At 46.7% G+C, this 23,769-nt stretch overlaps 1 protein-coding gene across 3 annotated transcripts in view; it reads left to right on the top strand.

The window, feature by feature from the left end:
• The window catches only part of IFFO2 (intermediate filament family orphan 2), a 117,152-nt gene extending 104,890 nt beyond the window's left edge, over positions 1 to 12,262 (top strand). The window contains exons 7-9 of one of the 3 annotated variants that reach the window (XM_085609041.1): positions 2,659 to 2,751; positions 7,218 to 7,348; positions 8,957 to 12,262. In XM_085609041.1, coding sequence (XP_085465167.1) covers positions 2,659 to 2,751; positions 7,218 to 7,348; positions 8,957 to 9,062 — 330 coding nt within the window. In that variant the 3' untranslated portion in view covers positions 9,063 to 12,262. The remainder of the gene's footprint in view (positions 1 to 2,658; positions 2,752 to 7,217; positions 7,349 to 8,956) is intronic. The other 2 variants (XM_085609040.1, XM_085609039.1) reach the window with 2 other exon arrangements.
• Positions 12,263 to 23,769: the final 11,507 nt, after the last annotated feature.

Raw genomic sequence — 23,769 nt, 5'->3', positions numbered from 1 at the left:
AACCTTTGTGTCTCGTAAATGAGGTAGATTATCTTGACTTGGGATATGTCACTGAGTACCCATATCATCCCTTCAGAGTGAGTACGATGTGGCCTTGCAGTTTAGGGTCGATGATGAGCCCGGCGGAATAATTCTATGTCCTCTGGAGCGTTGAGAGATCTTGACCAGTAGCCCAGGATAGCCCCTGGACCTCAGAGATGCCTTTGAAGTAACATTATACTAGATGATCTGTTATGCTTTTTAAATTACAAGATATGATCGTAATAGCATGGTTTGATCTTTGAGGATGGCCTCTTTGATGAAATAAGAAACTTAAGCATCCTGGTCATGAGATACAGGGCATATAGCTCCGGTTATAGTGTAACGTGATTTTATCACTCCATGGTTCTGTTGTCTAGTTTGTAAATCATGAGGCCAAAGATGAGTGCTTTGACAATGTCACCAGAAGCCCAAGGTGGCATTATTACTCCTTAAGACTGTATTTATATATACATGTAAGAAAATATATCTTTATTGGCTCAAAACTGATGGAAATTCTGTAACAAATAGTGAAATGATGATAAACCCTTAAATTTCAGGATTTTAAAACGCAGCTATTTGTTAGATATAGCAATAGACTCTCCCCCCTCTCCCTCCCCCCCCTCCCCCTTTTTCTGTCTTTGCTGTTTTCCTATCACTCTACCCATACATGCACACGAACTAAGTCGAATATGCCATTTTTGAATGAAGAAAAGGGCCATAACTCGCAAGAGGTGGAGCCTCAAATAGGTAATGTTAGGTAAAAGTTATTTGTAGCTAATCTATACGTTCGGTTATGCTAAGGTCTTTTATTAACATGTGTAGAAGTTTGAGACAAAACATATGTAACTAGATCCAGAGAGCAAGAGGTTCTTCTGCCTTCTATTCTCAAGTTACTTGGACTCCTTAAGCTGTAATATAGCAATGACATTGGATTTTCCGTTTGCAGTGTAGTAACATCTGAGTGACTGGATGCTTATTCGTGCACTTGTTCCAAATAACATGTTTTATTGGACCACCTTTATTTTCACGGACATTGGATGTGCGTCTGTAGGGAAGTGTGTGTGTGTGTGTGTGTGTGTATAGACTCACGTAATATATGATTTATATAGTCGCTGTTGCTTCCATTGTATAAATTGTAGTTACCACTGAAATGGTCTGTTTTGACTTCCTTGACCACCATTTGGCAGATAATTAGTAACTCTAACCTGAATTTACTATGTGGATTTCTCCAGACGGGGTCAAAAGAATAGTTTCTATTTCAAAGCCCATAGGTCTATGTGCTCTCTGACATCAAAAACTAGTGGATACATTACACCAAACCTGCCATAAAGATAGAAAGCTGCTGTCCGCTTGTCAGAAAAATATGTAAATTAGAACGCCAAATGCTAGAAATTCAAACCAGTTCTAGACCTCGTTTGATGTTGGTTTCAGACCCGCCAAAAAACTCGAATGATCATTCAATTTAAAGGGCTCGTGTTCACGTACTTCAGCAGATTCTGTTCTGTGGCCAGTTGGACTGAGCTCCAGCCACTCTGCAGGCCTGGTCCTACGATCCGAGTCTGCACATGACCAGAGGCTGTGTGCAGTAGGCACATGGGCTACACAGAGTGCACAGGTCATGGCCATAGATAGGCATCGCCTTGAGTCGATGGCCACTGTGCATAGCTGCAGTTCTTGTGCAGCAAGCTGTGGGTGCAGGGGATGGCCATAGACCGTGTTCTGCAGTTAGAACCTCCTGAACGTGTCCCAATGCAGTGTTCAGTGGGCTCAGGGGAAGGCTATATGGTATCGGGATTGTCCAAAGGCGGCATCCTTTGTGCAAGGTGACGGACTGCACATGAGTGAATTTTATGATCAACAGACTCACCAGCCAAATGAAAGTGGTCATAGGCCTTGGCACGTGGCCACTTCCCGTGTCCAGACCTTACTCTGCACAGCTGAAGGCCCACTGAGTGTTGCTGCAGTCTGTGCGAAGTGGGCAGTGGACATATGTGGAGTGAATATCAGCTGTGTACAAAGGCCCTGGGCCTTTGTCCTTGACCAAAGTGCATAAGCAAAGGTTTTTCACAGTTGGCTCTGCAGCCTAGAGTAGTGAATGCAGGACCTGGGCACAGGCCATGCCTTGGCCAGAGCATGCAGTGCGTGTTCGAAGGTCAGGGCGGTGGCACGTGAACTGGGATTAAAAGATCATTACACAATTAATTCTCTACGGAGTTTGATACTCCAAAGTGAAAAATAGCGAGTTATTAAAAATCCAATGACTTTCTCCTAAAATGTTAAAGTAGAAATGAATTTAAGGTTACCAATTATGGCAAGCAGAGCAATCATAATGCCCCCCCAATCAAGTATTCCTAATGTCACAGGTAACCTGGAAATAACATCAATAATGTCATGGATTTCATCATTTATTTATTTTCATATCGTACCATAACTGGTTTTTAACAAAGCATTTTTTATTGTGTAGGTATGTGTAGATGCGTGTGTGTACGAAGGTCTCCTTTGGAATTCATTGATATGCAGAAGGAGGTCTTTGCGTGATTCGCGCTAAGCTAATCCTCTGGCGCCGCTGGGTGTTGTAACTGAGCCCCCAGCCCACTGGCTCTGTGCACTAATTCACTTCTTTCATCATCTTTTTAGCAGGATGAAAACCTGGGAAATTTGATCCATGAAACAGAATCTTTCTTCAAAACAAGAGACCAAGAATACCAGGAAACAATTGGTCAGATTGAGGTGAGTGGGCCGGGTCCCTGGGAGGGGTGAAGAAGGGGCGTGGAAGGGATCATGACGCTTGCGTAATGTGCTCCAGGATTGTTGTGGGTACCAGTGAGTGCTTGTAACACATTGAATTGGCATGTGACTAAGCCAGTGACATTATTTTGGGGGCATTTATTTTTAGTTTTCCTGTGGCAATCGATAACTTGGAATATCCACTGCCCACCAACTACGATATGCTGCGACTGGGACGGCGGCATCTGAATCAATAATGTAGACGGATACTGTATGATGACAAACCTAAACAGTAATGCCCAGCATCTGAAGCAGCCTCAGCCTTTTAGCAGTATAGAGAGTTGGGATGTGGGTGGGAGAGAGGGAACGAGCGAGCAGGTCACGACATGAGATCATGAAATATTGTCTTTAAAGAAACCACCCGGTGCTAAAGAAAAAAGTTCTTTGCCAAGTCCTGCATCGCTAACAATCAAAAACTGGTGTTCTAGAATATGTATTGGTTTGATGATGTTAGTTGAGATGGCCCCTTTAAGGCTGGAGGATGTGTAGTTTCAATTACAGGCGGCCTGTGCCCCTGGAGCAAGGGGTGGCGGCCTGTGCCTCTGGAGCAAGGGGTGGCGGCCTGTGCCTCTGGAGCAAGGGGTGGCGGCCTGTGCCTCTGGAGCAAGGGGTGGCGGCCTGTGCCTCTGGAGCAAGGGGTGGCGGCCTGTGCCTCTGGAGCAAGGGGTGGCGGCCTGTGCCTCTGGAGCAAGGGGTGGCGGCCTGTGCCTCTGGAGCAAGGGGTGGCGGCCTGTGCCTCTGGAGCAAGGGGTGGCGGCCTGTGCCTCTGGAGCAAGGGGTGGCGGCCTGTGCCTCTGGAGCAAGGGGTGGCGGCCTGTGCCTCTGGAGCAAGGGGTGGCGGCCTGTGCCTCTGGAGCAAGGGGTGGCGGCCTGTGCCTCTGGAGCAAGGGCTGGCGGCCTGGTCCTCTGGAGCAAGGGCTGGCGGCCTGGTCCTCTGGAGCAAGGGCTGGCGGCCTGGTCCTCTGGAGCAAGGGCTGGCGGCCTGGTCCTCTGGAGCAAGGGCTGGCGGCCTGGTCCTCTGGAGCAAGGGCTGGCGGCCTGGTCCTCTGGAGCAAGGGCTGGCGGCCTGGTCCTCTGGAGCAAGGGCTGGCGGCCTGGTCCTCTGGAGCAAGGGCTGGCAGCCTATGAATGAATTGTGTACTTGTAAAGTTCACTGCCACTCCCAGAGGAGCATCCTCGCGCTGGGTGGCTAAAAAAATGGCTTTATAATGCAGAAGCGACCTGAAAAAGGAAGAGAACACTGCACTGCAAGGGTAACACTGCAAATCGGCGGCAGCAAAATGCTAGGTCTTAAGCTGCTTTCTAAAGATGGATTCAGATACAATGAGCCTCAAGTGACTGGGTAGTTTATTTCAAACATTTGTGCCCAGAATAGTAAAGATTTGCCTTCTCTTGTTTTGAGTGAAACTAGGAGACTTCATAAGATTGGCTTGTGAAGGCTTCCGAGTCCATTTGGTAATGTAGTGGGTGAATCCAGAAATTAGATATTGATGCCCCAACGCTCTGAAAGTGAACAAGAGAATTTTAAAAAGGACCCTCTTATGTACTGTCAGCCAGTGCCAATGAACGTCGAAGTTTCAGTACCAGTCTGGCACCAGTGTGTTGTACCACCTGCAGTTTCTGAATAGGTTGGTTTGGGGCACCTTCATACAAACCATTACTGTAGTCCAATCTGGACGTTATCAGTGCAAACCCCCCTGTCTTTTTTGCCGCTATTGGGAGGTAATCAGAAAATATTTTCCAATGATTTTATTAGGTTAAAACGTGTTCCCACCGCTGCAAGAGCTTGTGGACGGAATGGCAAGCATCAGATTTTACTCTGAGGTGTTTACAACCTCAACTATCACAAGCGGAGGAGAAATGGAGTTAGGCTACCATTAAGCAGGGTCAAAGGAATTGGACTTACGGAGCAGCATTACTTCCTCCCTATCGGTGTTGCATTTTAAATGACTGGATTGCATCCACTGGATAACTTCGATTAAGCAGTTTTTTAAAGTTGCACTCCGAGCCGATGGATGCTTTATTCAACAACATCAGCTGCGTGTCGTCGGCTTATGTCATTTCAGATCCAAAAGATTGATCAATGAAATCGGGGGACCATGTATATGTTAAATAAAGCAGGGGTGAGAGATGAGTGCTGTGGTACCCCTGAGGAAAAAAGTATTTTCAGGAATAGAAAATGTCCTAGGGCAAGGTGAGTTCCCACAGTGCTTCATGTGTTTTACCAGGATGTCATGGGAAATGGTATCAAATGCAGCTAACCAGTCTAACAAATCATCGCAGCATTTTTACCAGCATCCAAATTCATTTTTAACGTGTCTACAACTTCTAACGCAGCTGACTCTGTGGAGTGTCTTGGGCGAAAGCCAGACTGACGTGGGTGAAGAATATTAGCCTCTTCTAGAAGAACAATTCATTGGCCATTTACCAATGATTTTACTCTGGACAGAGAGTAATGAGATAGGATGAAGGTTAAGAGTTTTGGGATCAGCCAGGTGTTTTTTCTGAAGCAGTTTGATGACTGCTAATTTCCAGTCAGTTGGGACCTCAGCAGTGACCAAGATATTTAAGGTATTCAAGAATTAATTGATCTCTGGGTTGACCATGTCAACAACTCTATGAAGGATGCAAAGGGGGCAGGGATCATTAGGGGATCCAGATTGGCAGGACAATATAGCCTGTCGTGACTGAGCTAAGGTAATTTCTTATGTGTTAAGGACGCTCCCCTCGGGTTGAATCAATCCTTAAAGGAAAGCTAGTTCTAAACTCCTGTTGGATAGTTCGTCTTTGAAAAAGGAAGAAAATTGATTACATAAAGTTTGAGAGGTTGGAATATCCCTGGCCAGCGCTTTAGGTTGTAAAAACGATTTAGTAATCATGAAGACTGGTTTTTGGTTTGATTGGGCTTCACCAATCTGAGCAGGGCTTCTGTGTTATAGGCTCTCCACCACCTTCTTTCAAGTTGCTAGCTGCGGAGGTCTTCAATAGCCTGGGTATACCATGGGGCTGAGATCTGCTTCTTCTTTAAAGGAATTGCTGGAGCGAATTCGTTAATTGCATGGCTAATCCAGTTCTTAATGGCGGAGGCATCCTCTGCTACATATCCTGACATGGTTGGGGTGGAGGAGGCTAAATGCTTAGAGATTGGCGCCAAATGAGAATTGTGTGATTTGTGGGTCTGTAGCTGAATGAGAGGGTGGGCTAACTGGCTCAAGATGGATTCTAAACCGAATCAACATGTGGTCGGAACAAACCTTCCGAATTGGGTGTGGGGGGATGACGGGGCGGGGAGGGATTTTCAACTGCCAAATTGAGGTTATTGGAGCAAACTCACTCCAGGGAATGCCCTGCAGTGCGTGTAGGTAAGGCAACCAATTGATGAAGACTAAGGGTACTTAAAGTGTTGATAAAGTTGACTACCTTCGAGTTGTTGCATTCCAGGTGGGAATTAAAATCTCCCAAAATTGTAAAATTTGCATAGCGAAGAACCAGAGGAGCTAATGCTTCTCCTAACACTGCTAAAAAAAAACGGGGGCATGGACCTGGGGGATGATAAATAAGCCCACCTGCAGAGGACACGGAGGGACCAATCTTAAAACCAAAGACAGGGTTTTCTGCCTCTTCAAGGGGCCGAAGTCAACGGTTTGGCATTGAAGGACATCTTGGGCATGATTCATTGATGAAAAGAAAATCCACCTGGAGGTCCATGAGCAAATCATAGGTTTCCTGAGCATGGTTGCTCAGGGAGTGCATGTTAAGGCCACTCAAGAAGGACATCTCAGCCGGTGCTTGGTTGGTAGCAAGAAGTGGCTCTGGGGAGACTCAAAGTACGGCTTTACATTTAAAACACGAGCCTTCAGTACGAGTTTGGGAAAGGGTAAAATCATAGTGCATGATAGGCTCATTAGATAATTTTAAGAAAGCTGATGACATGGAGATACCCAGCAATGAACGAGCAGGATGGATGGCGCTGCTCGCATTCTGGCTTGCCTTTGGCGGGCCACCGGTGTGTCCACGGCATCCGACCTGTGCCTCTGGAGCAAGGGGTTGCAGTCTTTGCGTCTTGTGCAAGGGATGATGGTGTGTGCCACTGTAGCACCCTCAGTTTGGTGAATGCAGCAGCCTGTGCCTCAGATACCTGGGGGGGTGGCATGCACATCTTGAGCATTTGATCACATATGTTAAAGTTGGCAGCTTGTAGTGTTTGAAGTTAATCTGCCAAGTAGTAACTCAGAAACGTACTCTGAAACATGAGTGAGTAAAGGGTCACACTTTGCAGGGCTCTCACCTTTGCATCATAGGACATGTTTATACAAGTGCTCCTATCAATGGCATAACAACCTGTCCATATACGAGCTGCTATGGGTTCAATAGAAGTATGACAGAATTTTCTCTTGTCACAATTACAGCTGGAACTGGCAACGGCAAAAAGCGACATGAATCGCCACCTGCATGAGTACATGGAGATGTGCAGCATGAAACGTGGCCTGGATGTGCAGATGGAAACGTGCCGCCGGTTAATCAAAGGCTCTGCGGGCAGGTGAGGAGCCACTCCTTGGCAAACTAGCAATAAATATTTTGGAAAATACTGGAACTGATGAGCATTGGGGCAGCCTTTCCCTCAAGCAACTCTGTCGGCTGTTCAAGCACACATGCATCCGAACGACAGTTTGTGAGCTGAAAAAAAGTAATACCTGATTCACAAAGGTTTTTCTGCAAGTGTGAGTTACTGTCAACCTACTCCTCACTGACTCCTGCATTTCAAGCAGTAAGTTATGGCAAATCGTGGCAGAAAACGTGGTCAGTCTGGGCACAATAGTGTGCTTAAAGTGCCGAGGCAATCCCTAACCAAGCTTTCTGAACCCATTACACATTCAGTTTGGTGTTCTGCTAAGTAATGTTTGGCCACAAAATAGGAAGAATTTCTTTTGGCACCATATTGGGTAGATGTGTCTTAGTGGTTGTAACTGCCAACACTTCAACCTGGGGACCCCGGTTCGACTCCCAGCCTCGGCGTTTGGCTCCGCATCGTGTGATTCTTGTGAAATCACTAAATCTCCCTGTGCCTAAAAATTTGAAATTCACGTTGATGTACACATTCTTGTAGATCGTCTCCCAAACCCTTGTGTTATGTATAGCACTCTGTTTGCTAACTCTGTTTGTGCTATATTGATACCAGTACATACAAACACACATGCATACGTCCTTTATCCACCACCTCCACACAGTCCTCCTTCTGCTTCATTCCCCATGGAGATGGACCTGTTTCAATCCAATCAAAGATGGCCTCTGTCTTCTGGTTCCTTGTGCATGATCTGAGTGCCTGTGATTGCGTCTTGGGCAGGTAGCGATCCCATACGCTGCTTTCTGATTGGTGGATAACACTTCAATGGCTTCTACTGCAGGAGAAGTGGCTGTCATTTCCTGGATTAAATCCATTGAATCCCTATAATTAGTAGAGTTGTCATTTTACTGAAATTCTACTTGAGTGTATCAACAATCCTTATTTGATCCATCTGGTCTATTTCGGTCTGTGACTTTGTCTGCCAACTAGTGTTCCTGATATGGCGTGCTTGGGCCCAGAATCTGACTCCCTCTACTAGTCACTCACAGGTAGGCAAGCCAAGGGCAAAATGTAAGGCCTTGCAATGCCTGTAGCAGAGGGTGCTGCAGCGGGTGACCCCCTTCATTGGGTCTCCCTCCTCAACCTGAGGCTGAGATACAGGACTCCAGGACTCCAGGACTCATTCACCAATTTACTTCTACCCTGTAACATCAGCCTGCCCCCAGTACATCCTGTGAATGATGCATGAGTCTCCAGGGTTCAGGGCAGTGCAACAGCCTGACTTGTCCATCAACTGGATGGCAACCAGAAAAGAAAACGTATGACAGGAAGTACGCCTGTCACAGATTGCCACACTGGTCATACCCTGAATTTCCTGCCGTTAAACTGCCTTGATTTCTGGTTACTTGAGTGAATCCCCTCAATATTGTGAGACCTCTTGAAAGTAATTGTTACTGCTTTTAAAGTGGGAGTGGGGTCAAGCTGAACCTTTCTAAGTGAAAACCTATGTTGTAGAACAGTTTGCCTTTCACTCTTTCATTTGTACCTCTAAGTGTAACCCTTTTCTCTTTACTCTTTCTGCAGCGATTCTCCAACAGCCTGCTCTGTGGCAAGCAGCGACTCCGGAAACACAGATGAGATCCAGGACGATTTTGAGAGGGATGGTGAGGCTGAAGACTCAGTCAGCTGATAGCCCCACCATTCCGTAATCAATAGACAATGAGGAAGGACGTGAAAACACACGAAGAACCATCAGGAAACGAGAATTTCAACAATCCCTCTAATGAGCGTCTTGGGGACTTCTCCCAGTTCCTCATTTTCTGGGGTCGGTGCTGCAAATGTCAGTTGTCAGTTCTCCTATACATGGCGCTGCAACAGCCATCAGGACTCTGTGCGAACGTGGTGTTTTAAAATGTGCCTTTTCCCCACGCTGAGCCATCAGCGAGATGTTACCAATAGACATTCTTACAAGGGATAATGTTCTAGCTTGAGGTGGCTTACCCATGCACTCGGATGCCTGCACCAAGACTGCTGCTCAAGACACCAGCAGAGATTAGCGCTGCGGAGGGTGGCTTAAGAATGGAGGCTGGGCACCTGCGGCTCAACAGTCTGGTGGTGTGCCCAAGGGGTACTGACATTAAGGTCTGCACTGGATAAAAGATCCTTCCAAACCTAGGAAGACTCATCGGAAGCCTTAACGCCAGGTTCACAGCCGTGTTGCAGCCCTATCGTCACTCTTGAGCATTCGTGGTGTATCGATTCCTATCTCCCTACTATGCAATAAGCTGGCCTTATTTCTGCATATTGTGCCCCCGCCTTTAACCCTTGCCTCCCCTTGCTGCCTTTCTTTTGCTGGAAGTAATCCTTCTGCACTGCTGCACACTCAATTCTGTGGGGGCCGTCTGCGTTGCACACAAGGTGTCCTTCACAGATTTATCTTTTGGGAAATGCCTTTAAATTTATTGGGACAGTTAGTTTTTGTTTCTTAACTATGTCTTTGTTGCATCTTGTTTTTGACTTTTTTGTTCACGAATACCATTGAGTAGTATGTTAGACTACTTCAGGATCTAGCGTTTCTTCTGAGTATGAGGAAACGTCCACCCTCCAGTCTACTGTTGTACCCTTTTTTGTAGGTCAATTTGGCAGATTTTGCATTTTTGGGTCCAAGGTAATGCAGTTATATTTAGAAATAAAAAAAGGCCAGTCCTTATGGGATTTTCTTAAATATCAGCCTTAGTCTTGCCTAAATCCATTGCCAGGCTGTAAAAAGTGAGAATATTTTGAGTGTAAACAGTCTCCCAGCAGGCAGTTCTGCATATATCCTGGCAAGTGGAGAATGCTTGGTTCTGGTCATCTAAACATACAGGGTAGTATATAACCATTGTGGAAGCAACTGTGAAGGTGCAGTCATAGCCATTGTCAGTGGTCCTGGAGGATGGGATGAGCGGGTCAGGCTGTAATCAGCAGTATTTGGAATGTCGTTTAGCATCTGCGTTGGCTGTTCCCAAATCTCAGGGAAAATATCTTGTTCTGTGCACTGTGCACTATCTCCCATGAGTCACGTCGCACACGGGCAAGATTATGTTGTCCCTTTCTCCAGGCCAGCATGATTTCCTTCTGTAGCGACTTACTTGATTGGCATATCCAGGGGAGTAGATTTTGCTCGCATCACTAGTCTCCATCCAGACAATTTGCAGGATTAGTCCTTACCTGCTGCTGCTTCTTGTTTGTTCCTGATCATACAGGCGATTTATAAAGGCATTCACAAAACAAAAGCTGGCACAGATCTTTCATGAGCAGGTATTCAGTGGATTCTTTCATTTCCCTGCCAGTGGAACGCTGTTTGTGTTCTTGTCACGTTTATTGTATTTCGTAGCAACGAATGCAATAAGGATTGTATGTAACTAGCTGTCCAGACCCTACCTCTTCGACAGACTGCACATTCATGTGAGATGAATAGTAACTGCTCTCATGCTCCTGGCGCAACACCCAGGCAGCCATCCTCTGGAGAATGACCCACTGGTTCTACTGGTGTAGCCAGAAGGCAGACGCAATAATCAACCTCAAAACCAGTTTAGAAACCCTAGAGGTGAATGAGGTGACAGTAATGTCACTCTCACTTATCTGACTTTGCCAGAGCCACCCAGTGCATCTGTTGCAACTATGTTTGTTAACTAAGATAGTTGACCGTGCATAACACACCAATGCACAATCTTCCAGACAACAAACAAAGCTGTGATGTATCTCTGGTTGCTGTAGTTAATGCATGCCAAACTTTCTGCTTCCTGGTGGGGTTGATGCTTATGCCCTCACAATACCATTCCTAAAATGCCTGTATGATATTACAAGACAATACCTCATGATTGGTGAAGGTGAGTGATGACCTCATAAAACCATAAGCACTCAATGTGCACCAAAGCAAATTACATCACCAGATGACATCTCCCTGGGCTAGTGGCTGGAGACCTCATAGGACCACATCTTTTGTATTAACTGTTGGTGTCCTCAAAAGATCATAACTCTTTGCTGAGAACAATGACCAAAGGCAACTAGCGACATCACATTACCTCGCTGGGTGCCTTTGCTGACCTTACTAGACCCTGATGGCAGTGGCTGATGGCATCATAGCATTATGCCTCTTCACAGACGCAGGCAACCCTTTTACTTTAGATCCATCAGCAGCATTTGATACGGCCTCCCATCCTTTGCTTCAGCAACTGAGTAACGTAGGGATAGGTGTGGCTGGCTTTGCATGATTTGGATCATTTTTATCTAACAGAAGCCTGTCCGTTTGGATGCCATCTTTTGCTTCTGACCCAAAAACACTTAGATTTGGAGTCCCTCAGGGTTCAGCCGTGAGCCCTATATTGTTTAACATTTATATGGCCTCTCTAGTAGTACATTCGGGGTACAGGATGTGTCCTATGCTGATAACACACAAATTGTCCTTACTTGGGATAAGAATACCCCCAATGTTCAGAATCATTTTGTGGCTTGTCTCTCAGCGGTATTTGACAAAGCAATCTCAAATGTAATACCAATACGACAGAAGTTATAGTCTTTGGTTCACCCTCTCCTATTTGGTGTGACAATTTCTGGCCCAGCTGTGCTCCCTCCCACCCCAGTCACACTGGCCCACATCTTGGGGGATAGAATTTAACAATGAATTTTCCTTCCAGTTCCAGGTGGACAGTGTGATAGAAGTTTGCTTCAGCCTCTTGTGAACCTAGAAAAAATTCATATTTTTGCTCCCGGCACAGTGCCAGAAAACAGTCTTTCATGCGGTTATAACCTCAAGGCTGGATTATGCTAGTGCATTGTACTGGAGCTTCCCACTGTATCAACTCCAGAGACTCCAGCTGGTACAGAATGCTGCAGCCCGACTCCTGCCAAATCTTTGGAAATGCAATCCCATTCAAGTACATCTCAAGGATTTACATTGGTTGCTGAGCCTCCATAGGGTCCATTTCAAAGGGCTGGTAATGGCTCACAGAGCGTTTTACAAAGCCGGGCCTAGTTATCTGGCCAACAGACTCATCCACTACTTCCTACAAGAGCTTTATGCTCCTCAGATGTTCTGACCAAAACTAAGAGGAAGAAATGGGGCTGCTTCTCCTTTTCTACCTCGGACGTCTCTAGTTAGAATGCTCTCCTTCATCCTTTACATACCACGAAAGATGAGCGCTCCTTCAAACGGGGTTGAAAACCTGGCTGTTTAACCAGGCCTTCTAATTTCTTTCCGATTCTGACAGTTGGTGATTGGATCTTAGCGCCTAGACACTCTTTGAGTAGCCGTGCGTTTTATAACAACAATAAATAAATAGATAATGACCTAACAAGATCATACCACTTCAGTTGTCGGTTACCTCAAGATGTAGAGACACACCTCTCTGGTTGCCTTGATGGATATGTTCACAGATCCCAGAGCAGCCTCTTTTTAGGTCGAGCCTGGGCATCGCATGCGCTGCTCTGCGAGGCATGCTATATTGAGGTAGGGACTTGAGGCTCTGCTCACATTTTTCATTGGCTTGTCATTGTCCATTGTAAACTGGTTGTTCATTGGTCAAAAGGCTTAGTAGTCCCTTCTTAGTACTGCCATGTCTCATTTTGTAACCTCCCATGGCGTGTGTTGTTGCTCAGTAGGCTTTAATTACAGCCTCGGAGCATGGTTTTCTCAAATAGCTATGTCCTGCGTGATGTTGCAGGCAGGACACGCGCTCTGCTTACGCTTTTCTAAATTTTTATAGCACACATTTGCAATGTACTAGGTCTCGCATTTGCGAGAGTTTAAGCTATTTGCATTGTAAATGACCATGCCTTTTATTTATCTGTTTTTAAAAAAAGCACATAAATAAAAGGCATGGTCATGTACATTGCCAATAGCTCAAACTGTCATAAATGCGAGACCTATTGCATTGCAAATGCTCTTTCATTTTGGAAATCACTGCAGAATTTCCTATCCAAAAACCTGCATATCATCAGTTTATTTTCAATAGCGGAGTTCACCGTCAAAACGACTCAAACAAAAAGTAGAATTAATCAGGAGTTTCATTGCACCCTTCACAGGTCTAGGCAGACTGTCACATACGCAGTGGGTGGGCAGTAGAATCCACAGGTCATTGACTAACACATTCCTTCTGTTTTCTCTCCCACTTCCCATAAACTGTATTTTTGAAGAATTATTGATGGCATGCACATCTTCCAGTTGCTTCCTGCTTTTAAGGAACAAAATATCTTTTAGAGGTGACAAAAACGAACTGGTTCAACTATAGCAATCTCTGAGCCTAAAACTAAGCTGGTGTTCTATCGGCCAATAAAAGACCTTCTGATAGCCATAGGCGAAGGCTGAACCAGGTACACAGAGATGGTACTTTCTCTTTTCTGTGTTTTAACCTTGAGACTGATGCCGAAGGGCTTCTGCAGCAGTCTTTGGAAGAGGACTTTTTTGCAAATGTATTTTTTGATTTCTTACCTTTAGTGGCCTTTTACAAATAGAATGTTTCATTGATGATGTGGGTAAAAAAACAATACTTTATTCCAAAGCTTTCATTCTCACCTGTATCTAGTAGCCAAAGGAGGGCCTGCTTAAATGACTGTGGGAGGGAGGAGTGGGGTTAACCAGGTAAAAGCATCCTTTCGATAAATGGGACAGGGTTCAAATTGTCGAAGGGGGTTTCTAGATTGGTATTTGGCGGTTTCCCGCTCTACTCAGCTGCTATGCGCTTTGCGGTCCTACAAGACTGCAGTGCTGTCTGCCTGTGCATTTGGTAAAGGGACCCAGATAACTTGCTGAGTTGAAAGTCTCCATTATTGTATTTCCAGCCCCAGCACTCCTCACCCTGCTCAGACCTGCTGACCTACAGGGGAAGGGGTAGATCCTTCAGGCCATTGTCTAATCAATCTTGTCATGCTCTGCCTGATATGTGCCTGATATAGCCCAAGATATCACAGGCAGAGGACTATCAGGGAATTACTGGATCAATTCACTGGAATGCTCTGGCTGCTGCAATGCAGCAGTGGTCATGGGCATCACCCGCTGCAGACCACTGGTGTCAGCAGCCCTAACAGGTGGCAGTTTGCTGGTTCCTGTTAATGATCCACAAAAACTATCTAGGAGTCCCAAATGTGCAGGCATTCCCACCGCAGCCTGTTGCAAACAGCTTGCTAGAGAGCAAAGCAATTTTAAAAATGCTGGAAGTCTTTTAAATGTCGTTTGTTGCAGAACTGTAAATACTTGTTTTATTTTGTATTATCAAGGCAGTGTCATATTGACACTTTTTTTTAGAATTGTAACACAAGAACTAATTTTTTCTCTTGTATTTTTTAAAAATGGGATGCAAAGGATTTTTTTTGTCTTGTAGCAGCGTAATAGAACCTAAGGAGATTGGGTTTTTATATAAAAACTGAACACAAACCCTGTAAAACTGAACGTATTTGTAATATTTGTGGGTGCATGTTTTTTAAAAAAAAAATCCAAAGACTGGGTTAAAGGCTAGAGGAGGGTGTAGTATTAGTTCACAAAAAAGGAGGCAAGTAAAGATTACAATGGGCTTCACAAAAGAATTAAGAAATTAAAAACTAAGCTAAGGATAATCTATTTATAAAGCGAACACTGTATATTCTATTATTTTTTTAGTGTTTTTCAAATGCAAAGAGAAATCAATTTTGCTGAAAAATGTTAATCCCATTTAAGTATTTCATGGTCTCTTGTTTCTAAGTTTGCAACCCTTTTCAGGTGACTCTAATTCGAGGGGAGGGTTATTGTTAGAGCACTTATAAGGTTTGTGATCAAGGAATTTGGGTCACTTCAGAAAGGGAGTTTAAAATATAGAGGTGACAGCTAAAAAAAGAAAACAAAGGTGAAGATCTGCACTGCATCTTTTTCTGAAACTTTGTGGCATTACACCCAAGCACGAACATTGCATATTCGGTACAGCAGCGTACAATCGAGGAGCATGTATTTGAGCTCCAGAACTTTATCACAAGTACAACCTTTCCTTGGTGAAGTGGCCTAGAGATTTTTGTTCAAAACTTTAAAACGACAGACCAATTACAAGATCAGTTTGAAAACCGACTACTGAACTGTGTTTTCTGTACTGTTGTAAATATTGTGTTAATATTTTGTAAATTGGCTTCTTTTGGAGGACAAGTGAGTTTTCCTGTTGCGAATGTTTTCATTGGGATTCGGAGAGAGCTGTAAATGGATGGGGTAACCCCCGTGTTTTAATTTGGTCTTTAGCACCATGCTGGTGTGTTAGCAACGTTCTGGAAATTCTGTTTTGGGAAAATAGTGCTTTTTTATTTTTTAAATACCATCACCAGTTGATATATTTGCCAAAGGTAGATTTGTCTATATGGTGTGGAGGTTTGGGTTCCTTGAGTTGCTATCGAAGAGAAGCTGACAGTTCAATATAGATGGTAAGGATCACAGCTGGAGAACATCTGAATTCAATTTGTACCTTTTACACATGTTCTGGGTTCATTTGTACTGTGTAAAATCTTCATATTGGGTTGCACTTTCTATTCCTCCCTCCTCCCCCCCCCCATTTCAAAAGTTTTATTTTGTAAAGGGCGGGCCCAAGCATTGGTAGGCATGGACTCCAGCCATGCCGCTGTCTGTCACTTGGTGTTTGTCCATCCTACAGCTCCTCTGAGAATCTTCAAAACATGAATGTTTCATTTATGTCTCATTGCAGAATGGGCTTCTCTGCGAAGAGGGGAATGCTATGAAGCTTGTTGACAACAATGGGTTATGGTGTCTGGTTACAAGATAATATTAATAAATGCCAAAATGTTTGGTTTACGCTGGTGTCTGCTCCTCTTTTCTCTGCATTTCCTTTTTAGGTATGGGTTGACAGTGAAGCTGTCTACATTACCTGTTTCTTACAATGTATATAGAATGGGATTCATTTCAGACCCCTTCACCCATTTCCTTAATTTGATTAGCCACTGGCTCGAAATCCATCACATCGTAGATCAGTTGACAAGAATACTGGCAGGGCGATTTACAAAGGTGACTTACACTTGTGAACAGTGGCGGCTGGTAATTTTACTGGGGGGTGAGGGGAGGGCACACATACACACCCATGCATTAACACATTCGCAACACTCACTATCATATACACATCATTTCTACATACATACACGAAACATAAAAAAGAAAAACGTACTTGCATGCAGATCTCCGAGGTAAGCCTCGGAGGTTCCAGGAGGATTGGGACTGCCGGCTTCCCTTATTGGCTGACCTATGGTCTTCCAATGAGGGAAGGCAGCAGTCCTAACATCGTCAGAGTGGGATGGGGGTGGTGTCGGTGAGACTGCTGACCCCACCCCACTCTCTAGATGTCACTGATTGACACTCCGCCCTGGGCACTTCAGGGCTTTAAACTAAAGCGCCCTGGCCCAAGGCAATGGATGACCCTACTCCTCATCACAAGTGATAGGGCCATAAGGCTGTGAAATCCTCAGCCTCAAAGTTAATCCCATATAGTCAGGAGTGTGTGCATTTTGCACATGTCCAGCTCTTGGCTGCCTGTCTGGAAAAAGAAGAGTGCCTGTCATGCTGACCTTTGTTTAGCTGGACACACTTCTTTCTGGGGTAAAAGGTGGGGGTGTCACCCATCAGTCCCTACAGACAGGCCATTGCTGCCTGTGAGTTTATTCTTACTCTTTTCAGGTACTTTACTACTTTGGTCTATTTGTAAAATCAGAGTTTAAAGTTACTTAAATATAGACTTGTAGGTCTCCGCCACCAAAGCAGGGGGTGGAGCCAAATGTACGATTGTAAGTTACCACAGCCTAAAACAAACAGTAATACACCAGCACCACTCGTAGCCAACCATTGATGCTGCAACCCATTTCCTTAGAAAATAACGGCGGTAGGGACTTTAAAGCATAATCCTAGAGGAAAAAAACGGTAAGTGTTAATAACATTATTTAAAATAGTTAGAAATATAAAGCGAAAATTTAATGTTAAAAAAAATCTAAAAAATTAAACTTGGAATGGGATTTCGGCCACAAACACCGAGGTATGCCCTTCTGTCTGGAGGAGGGACTGTTTTACTAGAAATTGTAGGATATCCCCCTACCATGTGGTCATATGTACACACTCTGGTACTGCCAAAAGGAATCTCTAAACCATCCGTAGGATATAATAACGGAAAAGGCCCTGTTACGGTGTAAAAGTATCTAGCAGTTACACCATAGCAAAACAAGGACAAAGGCTGCAATTGTTCATTCATCAGGTACGTTATTCAATATATCTGAAAGAAACACGTTAGTTATAGATTCCTTACCTTAGAATTACCCCCAGGCGTCAGAATGGATCCGGAAAGTTTTTTTCGTCAGCAGTACCTCTACGCGTCGGAAGGGCGCATCGGTCGGCTCTGCGTCCATCTTCGGCGTCGTGGTCGCCGGGATGACGTCGCGGCAGCTACTTAGACGCCGCCCTCACATGCTGTCAGTTCTTTCTTTTTCCACGCCAGGCAGCGCAGATCCGGTCAAGGCAGTACCTCAGTCATTTTTTTTTTTTATATAAAAACAATTTTTATTAACATTAATCTTGCACCTTTTGTCATACAGGTTTCATTTTCAAGACACATTTTGTAATCATATCTGTTAAATTTTAACATCCGTAATAGTACTCTTTAGTAGCCATACGTCATCTTTACATACAGCTCAGGTAGCCTCCTGAAGGTATTCCCATTCGCGCATCTTGTCCTCTTTAACAATTAAGTGTTTCCCCTTTGTTATTTGCTTAGGTCGGACTCTGAGCCCGACAGCGGGGGTTCGCATACATGACCCCTGAATGTGTTCCATTTTCCCCAGATCTGCTGCCATCTCCGGGGGCAACCCCTATTACTACATACCACCTTTTCCGCAACCATGGCGCCATCTAAGTCACGACACCACCACGCGTGTGAGGGGGTTGATTGAGCCCCCCAGTGTCGTGCAATATTCCTCTTTGCCAATACTAGTCCAATGGTCACCCAGGTTTGTTCGGCGTGGTTGAGGTTGGTAGCATCCCATACATTCAATAAACACATCCGAGGCTCTGGGGGAACATCATGACCGGTAACCCGGGAGACCGTTGCCATAACCTCCCTCCAATATCTAGTGATGTCAGGGCAGTCCCATATAGTATGATAAAAGGTACCCTGGAGGCCGCATCCCCGCAGGCAAAGCGGATCATCCGCCCTCCCTATTTTATGAAGTGTGGATCTAGTGTAGTATATCCGGTGCAGTATTTTAAGCTGCACCAATTTTAGTTTGGATGGGATTGCCACCTCCCGCGGGGACGCCGGCGCCTCCTGCCATTCCATGTCTCCTATTTCTGCCTCCCATTTCCTTTTAAAAAGTTCTGTGGGGTCTTTTTGATGGTTCACCAGCTTACGATATGTCAATGATATAGCTTTCTTGGTTAGGTGATCTGTGAGCAAACGATCCTCGAGTGGGGAGGACTCAGGTGGGGTGGTCCCCTTGGGTATGGCTTTCCCTAATGCATGCTGTATTTGCAGAAATTTAAAACATTCCGCTCTTTTCATTTGATATTCTATCTGCAGCTGCTCAAACGGAACCACCTCACCCCGTCTCCAGAGGTCACCGACCTTGGAGATGCCTATCAGATCCCACCCCGCAAATTCCTTACTTAGGTGCATCATGCCTATCTTGGGGGAGACCCATAGCGGCGTTTGAGTGATCACCCCCTCCCAACCAAGCCTGCGCTGCGCCGTACGTGTATGGTGTGTTCTGTGGGGCCCGTTAGCTTATTTTTCAGGGATTTATCGTACAAGGCATGGAGTACTCCCTTCACCCCCATCTTATGCCTATCCATTCGAAGAGCCGGATCATCTTGCGGCGCATGCAGCCATTGATTGATTACCGTGAGCTGGGAGGCCCAGTAATATAAACGTATGATGGGCAGAGCGATTTCCGCAATCGTACCAACTCCGCACCAGTTTGCAGAGAGCTATGCGGTGGGGCCCGCCCTCCCATAGCAGACTGCCCACCTCTGCCTCCACTGATTTAAAGTTGGAGTCTGGGATCGGTATGGGTGTATTTTGCAGTACATAAAGGAATCGCAGGAGGGCCATCATCTTGAACAGGGCCGCTCTCCCCAGCAATGTCAACGGAAGGGAATGCCAGTGTTTGACATTGCTCCGTAGTCTTCTAAGGGGCGGAAGTAGGTTGCGTTAAAAAAATAGGGCTGGGTCAGGTGTGATGTTAATACCGAGGTATCCGAAACCATTCTCCGCCACAGATATTGTCACTCCTCTATGGAGCTGTGGAGTGGGTCCCTGTAGGACGTAAAGTACTGATTTCGCCCAGTTGATCAAGTAACCGGATAATCTACCATACGATTCACAGATGTCCAGTAGGCTACTGATAGACCAGACCATTTTGGTCGCGTCAGGTATACCAAGATATTATCTGCGTATATCGAGATACGGTCGTCCCAGCTCTCCGTCCATTTTAATCCTGTTATAACTGGATCCTGCCTAATCCATGCCGCCAATGGCTCTAGCACCAGGGCGAACAGTAGTGGGGAGAGAGGACACCCCTGTCTAGTTCCTCGTCCCAGCGCGAAGTCCTCCGATAGCCGTCCGTTCACCGCCACTTGTGCCAGAGGTTCGCTATATAACAAACGCACCCATGCACAAAATTTGGGCCCAAAACGCGCAAGCACTGCCAAGAGGAAGGGCCACTCCACGCAGTCAAACGCCATACTGGCATCTAGTGATATAATAACTGCATCTTCCTGAATGCAGGGCCCACCGGCCAGTATGCCATGCAATCGTCTAATATTCATTGCTGTGTTTCGCCCTGGCATGAAGCCAGATTGATCAGGGTGTATGAGCGCCCGTAAAGGAGGCTGTATACGTGTCGCTAACACCTTCGCTAGAATTTTTGCTTCCACGTTGAGGAGTGAGATAGGTCTGTAGGAGGTGCATTCATGAGGAGGCTTCCTGGGTTTCAGTATCGCTACCAGTGTCGCGACTCTTTGGTCACGGGCGAGTATTCCCTCCTTTAGGCTGGCTTCATACATTTTCAGCAGGTGCAGAACTACCGTGTCTGTCTCACTCTTATATAACTCTATCGGAATCCCGTTCGGCCCCAAAGCTTTCCCAGACTGGAGGCCTCTAACGGCTAGGGCGATCTCTTCTATGGAGAGATCCGCATCTAATGTACACGCGTCTTCCGCAGTCAATCGCGGAAGACGTATGTCTCGCAGGGATGCTAGGTTGTCCTCAATGGTGGCCGTTACCACAGAGGTGTACACTTTTTCATAGTGCTTTGCAAAGGCCCTCACTATTTCGTCAGGATTTGTCACAACCTCTCCAGTGGTCAGACGTATCTGCGCCACCCAGTGGCTGGCTTTCTCTTTTTTATCTAGCCACGCTAGTAGTTTGCCTGCCTTGTCTCCCACTTCATATATTGTATGTTGCGTTTATGTAAGACACATCCGGGCTGCCTCCCATAAATGGTCTCTGTATGTTTGTTTAGCGAGGTTCAGTGCATGTGTGTTCGTATCGGTGGGGTCTCGGGCGTGTTACCTTTCTGCCCCGGTCACTGCCCCCTCAAGCTCTATCACCTGTTGCGCTGAGTTACGTTTGTGGGCTGTAATTGCCGCGATGGCCTGTCCACGCTGCACTGCTTTATAGGCCTCCCAGAGGATAATGGGTGAGGCAACCGACTGCGTGTTGTCTTGAAAATAATGTTTCGTAGTTTTATGTAGGGTCTTTCGCACTCCAGGGATCTTAATATAGCCGGGGTGTATCAGGAAAGTGAGTCTCCTTCCTAGCAGACATGAGGAGTAAGATACCAACATTGGCGAGTGATCAGATATACCCCTGTGGAGGTGCTTAATCTCCTGTAGTTTCTCGATGCATGCCGGGGAGGTAAGGAGGTAGTCTATACGCGAAAGACTTGTGCGTGCTAGAGTGATGTGTGTATTGACGTTCTGTGGGGTGTTGCATGGCCAGGTATCCAGCAATCCCATCGCGTCTATGAAGTCGTGCAAGGGAGATGAAACAACGCTCCGCCCTCTCAGGGGGTGCCTGTCCTACTCATCGTCTAATGTGGTATTGAAGTCGCCCCCTAGTATCAGTTCTCCAGGGGGTAGGCCTAGCAGAAATCTCCCCAGAGCCGGGAAAGCAAGTGAGTGCACTGTCGGGGGGATGTATACTGTGACAAAATTGAAGTTTTGCCCGGCTATCGCAGCAAAGCGTCCTTGGTCGTCTGTCCATTTCCCGGTCACCCAACAAGGGGCAACTTTTCCGGATGAGGATCCCAGCTCCCCTGGAACCAGCGGTAAACTCTGAATGTGCTATAATTTTAAAACCCCATCTATCGAGCGCCTTGACGGCCGTTCCCACTATGTGGGTCTCCTGTAGGAGAACCACTGATGGAGTATGCCTCTTAAGGTGTTGCAGCACCAATCCCGTTTTAATTTTATTGCCCAGGCCGTTCACATTCCACGACATCACTGTCAATGGGCCACCCGGGGCATGGCAATCAGCCCGTTGTAAATTTGCAGTTGTCATTATGATGTTTGCTATTCATGTGTTATCCGACCTGTGCCAAGATCCAATCCTGCAGTGTATCTAACCTGTCTTTTATATTCTTATTCGATAAACGTGTCTCGTGAGTGTATTCCCATTACCAACTGAAGGTGACTGACGAGCCATAAAAAGAAAAAACAAAACCTAAAAATCCAAAAACCCACTAATGAAAAGCCACCCCCCTCCCTGCTTCCCTGCCCTCAGTCATTTTTTGACTAACTTTTTGTTGACGGCTTTCTCGAGTCTTAGACTCCGTAAGGTGCACGAGGGATGCCGGGTTTCAAGGCCTGCGGTTTCTGCCATCGCATGATGTCGTTGATGGTTCCGCACCGCGTGTGTCTTTTTTGCTTGGAGCGCCACCACGACCCCAAGTCGTGCTCCAACTTACAGTTGTTGACGCCGAAAGCTTTGCGGGAGTGGTCCTGGTAAGCTGCTTGAACACCGGCAGTCTGCTCCGCGTCGTCCGAGGTCCCGGTTCAGAGGGAGGTCGAGGGACCGGTCGCAGAGCCATCGCCATTCCGGCTCAAAGTCTTCGCACTCGGGGTCGGGTAAGTCGAAGCATAAGAAGTCGATGAAGCATTGTCGCTCTTTGACTTCTCCTCGTCGTTCGGCCGATCCAACGAGGTGTGCGGGTGGTGCCACCCCCGCGGCTCCGCATGCGAAGCCCAAAGGGTTGACTCAGAGCTTCCCTCCCTTTTCGGGACCCGTAGCGACCCACACCCAGCTTCGTATGTTCTGCGATGCATGCCATCTTTGGGCGGACTGACCCCCCAGTGCGCCTTTGGACTCTGCAAACTCGGTTGGGGGGGCCCTAGGTCTTCGCTGCCGGCAGCTCCAGCCCTGGCTCCGCACCAGATCCGCGCCGGTTGACCTTATTACACCTCCACCGGCACCGCTACCGTGCCCGATGATGGTCGCCCCCCCCCCCCCAAACCCACCCTCCCCGTGCCTGTCCCCCCCCCCCCCCTCCCTGGCCGGCATCGACCCCAGCCTCTTCCTGATGTGGACACGGAGCCAGACTGGACCCTTTAAGTGACCAGCTAGGGTCTGGACTGGAGAGAGGAACTGGGGGTTCCAGTGGTCTAGACACCTCTCCCGACCTTGGCATGTTGTCTCCTACCGTGGCTACGGAGGAGGGAGCGTCAAACGTTGTGGTGTTGCGTAGAGCGGCCAAGGCTCTTAACCTCGAGCTTCCTACGGTGGCGGTCAGGACTAACCTCCTGACTAAGGTGCTTCAACCGGCAGCGAGATCTTCGGAGCCCCTGCTGCCATTCAATGAGGCCCTCACCGACTTCCTTTTGGGCACGTGGCCCAGGCCCAACACTGGGGTGCCCGTGGACCGGATGATCGCCCGACACTACCTCCGGGCGACCCCACTTTCCTCTACCAACACCCAACCCCGGAGAGCTTGGAGGTCCAAGCCTCCACCTCCAAAATTGCCTTCCCTACCGCTCCACCGAAAAGGAAATCCAAGAAGCTGGACCATCTTGGGAAGAAAATGTTCTCTTCCGCCAGCTTAGTTCTGCGGTCCGTAAACACCGCTTGTCTCTTGGGCCGTTATTCACACTCATTGCGGGATACGGAGGCGCAAGTGCTGGCCCGGGCAGTGCTCTCCCAGGCTGTCGCCGCTGGGAGAGATGCAGCTAAATTTACGATCCGTTGTGGGCTGGGCAACGCCGACTTTGGGCTGGATTATTTCAACATCTGTTGTACTTCTTCGCTACGCCTGGATGAGGTCCACTGGTTTTTCAGGGGATGTCCAGAACACCTTGATGGACATGCCCTTTGATGGCCATCGTCTTTTTGGCAACAAAGCAGACGACGCCCTAGAGTGCT

This window comes from Triturus cristatus, chromosome 1_2 (genome assembly GCF_964204655.1).
Source record: "Triturus cristatus chromosome 1_2, aTriCri1.1, whole genome shotgun sequence".
Classification (NCBI taxonomy): Eukaryota; Metazoa; Chordata; class Amphibia; order Caudata; family Salamandridae; genus Triturus; species Triturus cristatus.
Note: the sequence above shows the minus strand (reverse complement) of the source record. Positions and strands in the feature narration are given on the sequence as shown.